Source organism: Vombatus ursinus, unplaced genomic scaffold (genome assembly GCF_900497805.2).
Source record: "Vombatus ursinus unplaced genomic scaffold, bare-nosed wombat genome assembly UNPS02014785.1, whole genome shotgun sequence".
In the NCBI taxonomy this organism is placed as follows: domain Eukaryota; kingdom Metazoa; phylum Chordata; class Mammalia; order Diprotodontia; family Vombatidae; genus Vombatus; species Vombatus ursinus.
Genome location: NW_020954563.1, coordinates 14,139,719 through 14,150,703, shown reverse-complemented (window position 1 = coordinate 14,150,703; position 10,985 = coordinate 14,139,719). Strand labels below are relative to the sequence as shown.

General features: G+C 45.5%; 1 protein-coding gene across 1 annotated transcript in view; it reads left to right on the top strand.

Moving 5' to 3' along the window:
• Window positions 1-4,566: 4,566 nt before the first annotated feature.
• TMED9 (transmembrane p24 trafficking protein 9) overlaps window positions 4,567-10,985 on the top strand; it is a 9,775-nt gene continuing 3,356 nt past the window's right edge. The window contains exons 1-2 of the mRNA XM_027867079.1: window positions 4,567-5,010; window positions 10,091-10,338. Of these exons, the coding sequence (XP_027722880.1) occupies window positions 4,567-5,010; window positions 10,091-10,338 (692 nt within the window). The remainder of the gene's footprint in view (window positions 5,011-10,090; window positions 10,339-10,985) is intronic.

Here is a 10,985-nt window from a genome sequence, read left to right as displayed (position 1 = left end):
CCAGCTTCAGGCACTTGATACTTACTAGAAGTGTGACCCTGGGCAAGTCACTTAGCCCCAATTGCTTCACCAAAAAAAAAAAAAGTCATTTGGGAGGGAGAGGTTAAAAAAAAGGAAGACCAGGAAAAAGGTTTAGGGTTACTCCTAAGAGGGAATGGGACAACAACAGAAAACAGAGAGAAATCAAAACTATTCAACTCCTATCTTGCTATTTTTATTTGTCCTGGAAAGCTGTGGTAGTTGTAAAAAACCTCTGTTTTCCTGGGAACTTGTTTTTCTCTATTCTACTCTGTCTCCCTCCTTCTGCCTGTTACTCCTGACCTTTTCCTTCTCTGGAACTCCCTGTATCTGGAATCTATCTTTCTGGAAACATTCAGCTTCCCAGTAAATTATTATCCATCTGTATGTGACAGTAGAGGTGGGGAACCAATCAGACATGTCTAGACAGGATCAGTCACTCCCTGTAAAACACTGGCCTCATGGAGTAGCCCTGTTGTGTGGCCCTGCATGGAAAAAGAGGGAGCAGTGAAATCCTGCCATAACTTGAGTGTTAGATAATTGAATCTCCTGCCATGATCCAAAGGTGATCTTATCCCAGGCCCAGATGCACCCTGCTGGCTAGGATACAGCTATAACTTTCCCTTTCCAGTGACTGTAATCCAGTTGTATACAGGGTGTCCCAAAAGCCTTAAGGTGGTTTTAAACTATACGTTTATAGCTAAGACTTGGAAATTGGGGGGGGGGAGCGGTGGAGTCAAAATGGTGGAGTAGAGGAAGCAGCTGAGATCTCTCAACATTACCCTCCAAACAACTTTAAAATAATGCCTCAAATTGAATTCTGGAATGGCAGAGCCAACAAAGGGTCTGGGTAAGCCATTTTTCCAGACCAAGACAACTTAGGAGGTTGGAAGGAGAGATCTGTGACACAGGGATAGGGACTGGTCCAGCGTGGCAACACCAGCTGGGGGCATTGGAGGTGGCAAGGAGAACAGCAGCAGCTTTCGGGGGCTCTCAAGCCAGAGATGACAAGAAGATCTGGCAACTGGTCAGAAAGAGATTACAGGGGGCAGGTAGGTGGCGCAGTGGATAGAGCACCGGCCCTGAAGTCAGGAGGACCTGAGTTCAACTCCAGCCTCAGACCAAATACTTGACACTCACTAGCTGTGTGACCCTGGGCAAGTCACTTAACCCCAGTTGCCTAAAAATTAAAAAAAAAAAAACCAGAAAGAGATTACAGGGACCCTTGTGCTACCACTGGATGCAGGACAGTTGTTTGGTAGCTCCACTGACCATACCCACTTCCAGGTCACAGTTCGAGGGTGGCGAGGAGTGCATATCCAAGGGATCAGGGACCCTTCCTAGGTAAGGACCAGAGCACTGACCGGGAGAGCAGTGACCACACTTCTCCCCAGATCACACACCTTGGAAGGACCAAAGAACTTCCAAACTCCCAGAACTAACTCTAAAAAGAAAAGTACAAAAGAGCCTGAATCTTGGAAGTGACCTCCCCTCCCTTCCTGGAAATATAGCCCATCTTTAACATAAAGTTCAAAGTCAAGAAATAGATTGGGAAAAAAAAAAAAGCAAACAACAAAGAAAGAGCCTGACCATAAAAAGCTACTATGGTGATAGGAAAGAGCAAGACACAAACTCAGAGGAAGATGATGATGTCAAAACAGCTACAAGTAAAAAGTGAATTGGACACAAACCCCAAAAGAATTCCTGGAAGAACTAAAAATTATTTTAAAAATCAAATAAGAAAGGAAAAATTGGGGTAAAATGAGAGCAATGAAAAAAATTATGAAAAAACATTTAATGACTTGGTGGAAGAGGCACAAAAAAATACTGAAGAAAATAACACCTTAAAAAATGGAATTCATCAAATGGTAAAAGAGGTATAAAACTTCACTGATGAAAATAATTCATTAAAAACTAGAATTGGATAAGTGAAAGCTAATACCTCCATAAGACATTAAGAAATAATTAAACAAAGTCAAAAGAATGAAAAAAAAAGAAGAAAAAGTGAAATATCTCAGGAAAAAAACTGACCTGGAAAATAGATTGAGAGATAATTTAAGAAATATTAGATTATGAAAGCCATGATCATAAAAAGAGCCTAAACATCATATTTCAAGAAATTATGAAGGAAAACTGCCCTGATATCTTGGATCCAGAGGGTAAAAATAGAAATGGAAAGAATTTACCAATAACCTCCTGAAAGAGATCTTAAAATGAAAACTCCCAGGAATATCATAGCCAAATTCCAGAGCTTCCAGGTCAAGGCAAGCAGCCAGAAAGAAATAACTCAAATATCACGGAGCCACAGTTAGGATTATACAGTTTTTACATTAAAGAAGTGGAGGCTAGGTGGCACAGTGGATAGAGCACCAGCCCTGGATTCAGGAGGACCTGAGTTCAAATTTGGCCTCAGACACATAACACTTACTAGCTGTGTGACCTTGGGCAAGTCACTTAACCCCATTGCCTAGCCCCACCCTCCCAAAAAAAGAAGTGGAGGGTTTGGAATATGATATTCCAGAAGACAAAAGAGTTAGGATCACAACCAAGAATAGCCTACCCAGTGAGACTGAGTACAATCCTTCAAGGGAAAAAAGGATATTTAATGAAATAGAACACTTTCAAGCATTGCTGATGAAAAGCCAAAGCTGAACAAAAAATGTGACTTTCAGATATAAGATTCATGAATAGTATAAAAGGTAAACATAAAAGAGAAATCATAAGGGACTCAATAAAAGTAAACTGTTTACGTTCCTATGTGAGTTTGGTGCTGTGCTCTGCTGTGAAATCATGGAGCTGTGAAAAGGCCTGAGATGCTAGCACTGGAACTCTGAAAATTTCACGGGACTAGGTGAAATACATGGGACTTTACCACGTCACCCCCACTACAACAGTATGGTGTGGGAAGGCCACGCTAGTGGAGGCATTTAAGAAAGAATGCAAATGACCACTTGCCAACGGACAATCAGGCTGACCACAACCTTGTCTTTAGGGGACTAGTTTGCTTGTGCAGCAAAGATCAATTCCAGGTCAGCTTCAGCTCTCAGAAAGGACACGGCCACACGATATGAGCTTCATGGAAAGTATCCCTGACGTGGGCGTGTCTCCAGCAGTAGGAAAGCAGCTGGAGTTGTGTCTGGTCTCCTTCCCTAGGCGTCTCGTGCTCTGCGGCTGTGTTGTTGAGCTGTTGCAGGCGTGTCCAACTCTCCATGACCCCATTTGGAGTTTTCTTGGCAAAGACACTGGTGTGGTTTGTCATTTCCTTCTCCGGCTCATTTTACAGTATTTGGTACTTTCCCTAGAGGGAACTGGTGGGGAAGGGTGTGGGGAGTCAGTTTTCTGGCCAGGGCTACATCACTGATGATATGGCTATTCAAAGACAGCCCAGGATGCATTTCTGATATGGAGATTGTTATGAGACTCTAGCTTTTGTTGCTGTTCAGTCGTTTTCAGTCATGCCCAACTCTTCATGACCCCATTTGGGGTTTTCTTGGCAGAGATACTGAAATAGGTTTCCATTTTCTTCTCCAGCTCATTTTACAGATCAGGAAACTGAGGCAAACAGGGTTAAGTGACTTGTCTAGGGTCACATGGCTAGTACATGTCTGAGGCCAGATTTGAATTCAGGAAGATGAATCTTCCTGAATCCAGGCCTGGCACTCCATCCACTGCACCAACTAGCTGCCCATGAGACTGTACCATCATCCTAAAAGCATTTTTGAGTCTCCCCCTCCCCCATCCCATAGTTGTTTACTGTTCAACAAGGATGGAGGACCCTCGTCACAAACGTAACACCACACACCATGGCAAAAGAATAATAATTATTATAATAGCAATATTTTACACCTAGGTTCACACCTACCTGCCTGAAGCATCCACAAACTACATATTTACAGTATATATAAGTAGGGTGGTAGCCTTCCACCCCAGCCCCTCAAAGCCCCCTGGGTTGAGGGGCAAGTCTGTGCTGGCGACCCACTCCTCCAGGCCAGCCTGCTGGGAAGGAGAGAGCTGGTGGGGGCAGAGGGGCAGAATGGAGGTTGCACAACTTTCTGCACCTCCCCAGGGACCCTCCCTCCCACACAAATAGCTCGACGGGTATTATCACTCCAGATATCAGCAAATGCCTGTCCTAAGCCAGAAGGATGACCTGGGAGGGAGGGTGGATGTGCAAATGGGGGATGAAGTAGGGGAACTTTGGTGGCCTCCCTGGTTCTAGTTTGTCCTATCTCATCTCCTGGAGGCTGGTGAAGATGGGGCATTACATACACATGGGATGCATGCGCACACAGATGCGGGAGCTCATGCTGTGCCCCAGAGAGCGTGCCCACGATGGCATGCACAGCCAGCCAGGGGCACAGCCCTGGGCCTGGCCCCATGCAGTAGGCAAAGGTGGAAAGAAGCAGCCCAGGCCCTGCCTGGGGAAGGGGAGGGGAGGCTGGCTGGGGGTCAGAGGGCAGGGGAGGCCGAGGAGTCTGCTGGGTCCCCGGGGACAGGGGCAGGGGCAGGGGACTCAGTCTGTGGTGGGTGGTTCTGTGGAGCCTCCCCATGGGGTTGTTTCTCAGTCAGGCTCGGCTCTCGGGCTGGCAGCTGCAGGAATTCCGGGAGTACCAGGTCCTCTTTGCGGAGCAGCCCCCGCTGGTCGTCAGCTCTGCTACTCTGGACCCTGTTAAGCAGCTCCACCAAACCTGGTGGGGGCAAGGAAGAGGGATGCAGTTGGGCTGGCACAACACCACACCCCTTCTCCCCCAGCCTCCCTCTCCTCTCCCTCATCCCTGGCTCACTCCTCCCCGGCTGAGGATCAGCCCATACTGCTCCCCTGGGTGTTCTCTCCCCCACCACCCCCAGCCCCAGGCCCCTGCCCCTTACTCCCTCTCAGAAAGGTCCAGGAAGTTCCTTCCCTGCCCCCAACCGTCCCCAGAACCAAGGATGGCCCGGCACCTTCAATGTCGCACGTGTGACGCTTCCCAGTGCTCCTGGGCCCCTCGGCCAGCGAGTTGGTGAGCAAGGAGGGAGGCTGTGATGTCTTTCCCTCAGTTTGGAGGGGGCCACCCTGCAAGGACGCTGTGTTAGTGACTTCTGGGGAGGGGTTAGCTTCCTAGAGAAGGGAGAAGAAATAGGCCTGCCCCAGCCTTACCTGACTCTGACTAGGAGAGTTGGACTCAGTTCTTGTGATCTTCACGCCTGCAATAGACAAGTGGCTTTGTTTGGATCCACCATACTTTCCCCTGCCCAGTCCCACCTCCCCACGAATCCCAAGAGAGGAAGTCAGGGGTAACACTGATACTCTCCCCTATTCTGGTGGCAGTACAAGGGGAAGAGGAAGAAGCTTTGGGGCTCAGCTGTTCCCAGCCTCCTAAGGAAACTTTTTTTTTCTTAATATGCCAGATCCCAACCCTCCTGTCCCATCTATAGAGCAGATGACCTTGACTTCTATTTTCTTGTGCCCTGCCCCCTTTAAAATTTTTTGAACTACAACTATGATTTCATTCCTGGAGGGGAAACTCTACCTACCAGTACTAACTGGTACCTGCTCTGCAATTTATATTATAGGGAGAGTTTCCAGGGATACTGAGACCTGAAGTGATTTACCCAGGAGCACATAGCCAGTATGTGAAATGGGAACTCAGATCTTCTTGACTCCAAGGCTGGCTCTCCTAGCCACTACACTGCCTCTTACTTTACCTACATAGAAGATTTAGAGCTGGAAGAGATCTTCAAAATATCTAGTTCAATGCCTAAATTTTACAGATGGAGAAACTGAGGCCAAGAAGGGGTAAGTGATAGACAAATAGAAAAACAGATAGCTAGATATAAAGATGGCTAGATAGAAAAACAGAGATAGATATAGATAGACAGACAGACAGACAGATAGATACATAGATAGTATCAGAGCTAGGATTCAAACCCAGGTCTTTCAACTCCAGTGTTCTCTCTTAAAACTCATCAAATCAGATCCAGCGAGGTGGCACAGTGGATAAAGCACCGGACTTGAAGTCAGTGAGACGTGGATTCAAATGTAGCCTCAGATAACTTACTAACTGTGTGACCTTGGGCAAGTCACTTGTAACCTCTGCCTGCCTCGCTTTTCTGTAAAATGAGGATAATAATAACACCTGCATCTCAGGGTTGTTGTGAGGATAAAATCAGATTAACGGGCTTGGCAAACCTTAAAGTGCTATCTGAACGCTAGGTCTCATTATTTTGCCTTGCTTCCCACATAGGAAGGATCTTGCTTAGGGCAGGCAGACAATAAATAATGGTCACTGGGGGATCAAATTTAATTTAAGGATCCCCCACTGCATGCAGGGCCCCTGAGCCAGACTTTGCTGTGAGAGATTAAGAGATGAACAAGACATAATCCTTACCCCCAAGGAGCTCATAGTCTAATAGAGAAGATAGAATATTACAGATTGAATTTTTGTTGTTGTTCAGTCATTTTTAAAATACTAAAGAGTTAAATAACAATTCAAGATCTAACAGCTAACAGTTAAATAATGACAAAAGATTAGGAAATAGGAGGCCACATCTGATTAAGGGCCAAATAAGTGGGGCAGTCAGCAAGTGCCACGTTTAGTCATTTTTCAGTCATCTGACTCTTTGTGACCCCCTTTTTGGGGGGGGGGGTTCTGGCAAAGATATTGGAGTGGTTTGTCATTTTCTTCTCCAGTTCATTTTACAGATGAGGAAACTGAGGCAAAAAGAGTTAATTGACTTGCCCAGCATCACACAGCTACCAAGTGTCTGAGGCTAAATTTGAACTCAGGTCTTCCTGACTCCAGCCCTGGCGCTCTATCCACTGCACCACCTAGTTGCCCTAGCAAGTGCCATAGAAGGGTCAAAGTAAAGGCTGCTTTGAGACACAGCCTGGCACCAGAGAAAAAGCTTGGAGTCAGAAGGTCATCGATAAGAAGAAAGTTTCCATATGGACTAAAATATTTATCGCAGAATGCATGGTGCTGGCAAAGAACTGGAATGAAGCAGATGCTCATGAGTCACGGCATGGCTGAACCAGGTACAGTAAGTGGATATCATGGAATATGATTATGCTGTAAGATAAGATTAATGTGATGAATGCAGAGAAGTTTGGACAGATTGACATGAACTGAAACAGAGTGAAGTAAGCAGAGCCCAGAAAACTACATACACAATAAATACAGAGGTGTAAATGGAAAGGACAAACACACACACACACACACACACACACACACACACACACACACACACACAAATGAATGTCTCAAAATTACAAAGAACAAAGATGCCCCAAAGAAGAGATGTCTCCACTCCTTTGAAGAGGTAGAAGATCCACAGGTGTGGGGTGCTGCACATAATTTCATACTTTTTTGATGTATTGATTGTTTTTTCTGATTTTTTTTCCTCTTTCTCTTTTTTTTTTCCCTTAAAAAAATATTCTTTGTTGCATGAGCTGACTCTCTGGGAGGGAAAGGGGAGGGGTACTGGGAGACATTTTGGTAAAGTTGAAAAAAAAGATATAAATAAGAATAATTTTATTTTAAAAAGTGCTTAGTCATGAAGAATGGGTTTGAATCCTGCCTCTGACATTTATTAACTGTCTGACATGGAACAAATTGCTTAATCTCTCTGAGACAGCTTCCTCGTGTGTAAAGGGAGGATAATAATAACTGTGGCCCTCTCCACCTCACTATTGTGAGAAAAGTGTTTTCTATATCTTAGGGGTTTGGGGAAATGGGAGCCAGTGTTATCTGGGGTAGAGTGTGTATGTTCATGCATATGTGTGCATGTTCACATGTGTATGTTCATGTGTATGTGTGTGCATATGTTCATGCGTATGTGGGTATGTTCATGTGTGTGTACATATGTGTATGTTCATTTGTGTGTATATTGGGGGAGCATTTCAGGCCTACACTCTCATCTCAGCTTCTTCACCTCCACATAATTCTTTCTGTCATTCCTATCATTCCTTATCTTTTCATCCTTTCTCATGCTTTTCAGCCATTCTCTCCTCTCTCTCTCTTTTTGGTGAGGCAATTGGGGTTAAGTGATTTGCCCAGAGTCACACAGCTAATGAGTGTTATGTGCATGAGACTGGATTTGAACTCAGGACCTCCTGACTCCAGGGCAGGGGCTCTATCCACTGCGCCACCTAGCTGTCCCATTTCATCCATTCTCAAAAAGAAAAATTGTCTTTAGCTTTGTCTCCAGGTTTAATTTCTCTATGTGTGCACCAGATCCCATTTCTTTTGTCTTCTGAGGTCTCACTCCCCCACTCATCCATCCCTGTCTTCTCCAGTCTCTTCTTATCTTCTTTCCTTTGGTCTACAGAAAATCCCCCTTTGACCCTGCTACCTCTTCTAGCCACCATCTTATTTTCATCTTCTTTTCACTGTCAAACATCTCAAATGAGGCATCTACAACTGCTGCCTCCCCTTGCTCAGCACTATGCTTATCATGGTGCCTAGCACACAGTAGGAGCTTAATAAATGTTTATTGACTGTCTGACTGCCTGTCTGACCTAGTCCCTCCTTAAGCACCTCTAAACTGGCTTCCATTCCCACCACTATACTGATGCTACTCTTTGAGGTCTTGCCAAACCCACTAGTCTTTTCTCAGTCTTTAACCTCTTTGCCTTCTCTGTGGCTTGTGACACTGTGGACCAGTCCTTCCTGCTAGTAACTCAGTTCCTTTGACTTCCATGGTACTGTACTTCCTCTGTCCCTCTCCTATCCTTCTGGTTGTTTTTTCCCTTTTTCCTTTGTTGTGTCTTTTTGTACCTGCTGGCCCCTCACTGTGGGCATTCTTCAGAACTCAGTCCTGCTGGCCCAATGACTTCTTTCTCTGCCTTCTACCTCTGTGAACTGACCTTGTATCGTGACTGCTACCACTGTCTCTGTTATGATGACTGTTAGGTAAACAAGAGACCTGGAGACAATGTTATACAAGGTTCAGGTAAAAGGACAGAGGATGCTGCTGAGCGTCTAGAATAGAAGCCTTCATGGGTACATAGTCTGTCCAGTTGCGTCCAACTCTCTGTGACCCCATTCTGGGTTTTCTTGGCAAAGATACTGGAGTGGTTTGCATGTCCTTCTCCAGCTCATTTTACAGATGAGGAAACTGAGGTAAACAGGGGGTAAGTGACTGGGTCACACAGGGTCACACAGCTAGTAAGTGTCTGAGGTCACATTTGAACTCAGGAAGATGAATCTTTCTGACTGTAGGCCTGGAGCCCTGTCCACTGCAACACCCAGCTGCCCTCAGGGACACAGTCACTATCTTCAAATATTTAAAGAGATATCATAGTGAAAGAGGGCTTCAAGTTGCTTTAATTGACCCCAGAATGTAGAAATAGAAACAATGGGAAGAAATTTTAGAGAGACATAAAGATACAAGGGACATAAGGATATAAGGGAAAACTTTCTTATGCCTAGAGCTCCCTAAAAATAAAGTGCTTTTTCATGGGAAAAGCCAGAAAGTCCCTGGAAATGATGAGTTCACCATGCCTGGGGGAATAGATTTGTTTGGAATGTTGCAGAGAGGATTCCTGATCACGTATGAGTGAGAGTAGGTCCTCCCTGGTTCTGAGATCCTCTGATGCTTATTTTCTATAATGTCCAACTCTGTATCCTGGCATTCAAGGCCTTCCACCTTCTAGTCTCAACCCACCTTTACAATCTTTCCCCCTTCCTCCCCCATCCTTCAAACATTCCTCAACAACTTCAGCTCGCATAGATCAGAGTTTTAGTGCTGGAAAGGATCTTAAAAGTTATCAAGCTTCTCATTTTACAGATGAGGAAACAGGCAGAGTAAGATGAAGTGTGACCCATTGACCGTCACATAGTGATTAAATGGCAAAGCTAAGACTTGAACCCGGCTCCAAGTCTAGCGTTCTTCCCATAATGTCAGCTGCCTCTAACAGTGAAGCTCCTTTTCTTCAATACCCCATCCTTGGCACTGACCCTGTAACCAGGCCTTGAGTGCAACAGGCACTTAATAATGTAAATTTTTTGTGTTGAATTGAACAGATTTAGATGGAATTCTGTTAGTGCCCTGCTGGTGTCTCCCATTTCTTCTGTATTCCCTCTGGAACCAGCATGGGGCTTGGGCAGATAATCTGAGTGACACAACCTTGGGGGCGCAGAGCCTGTGGGCCCCTGTACCTGGAAGAGTGTCCAAGACGAGTCTCTGGGCGGATACAGAGCTCACAAGCTTCTCCAGATCTAGAGTCCGCTTCTCACCTGACTGTAGGGGCACAGGGTCAGGGGTTGGGAGAGATCAGGGCTCCCTCTGGGCTCAGCTCAAGGGCCGCCTCCTACAGAGGGTCTTCCTGGATGCCCACAGGTGCCAGAGCCCTCCCCACCCCAACCCTTGTCAGAAGTTGCCTTTATTTTTTTTTTTTCAATCTAGACCTGTGATTTAATCGCCTACCTGGGGGGAGGGGAGAGTGTTGTGAGAATCAAATGAGATAATATTTGTAAAGCCTTAGAATAGTGCCTGACACATACTTGGTGCTTAATAAATGCTTGTTCCCTTCTCCCTTCCCTAATCACTAGAAGGAACTCTCTCTGCCAATACAGATCTGAAACTTTTGTAATTTATAGCTTAAAAGAGTTTCCCTGAGGGTTTAAGTGGTTTGCCCAGGGTTACACAGCCAGTATGTCAGAGAAGGGACATATAATCAGGCCATCCTGACTCTGAAGCTGGCTTTCTGGCCAGCATAGCTCACTGCCTGTCTGCTTGGCTTTTACTCTGTGTAACTTTTGTATTCACTCATCTCAGCACCAGCTATGTGCCCTGCTCCCTTTATAATGTAGGTTTCTGAAGGGCAGGGACTGCTTTGAGGTTTTTTTATCTCTTTATCCCTGGTGCCAGGCACATAGGGGGCACAGTAAGTACATGCCTATTGAATTGAACTGAAGCTCCTCACTCTTCTATCCAGATTTCCTCCCTTAGTGTCCCCCACACCCTTTCTCTCTCAGCCTCTCCCC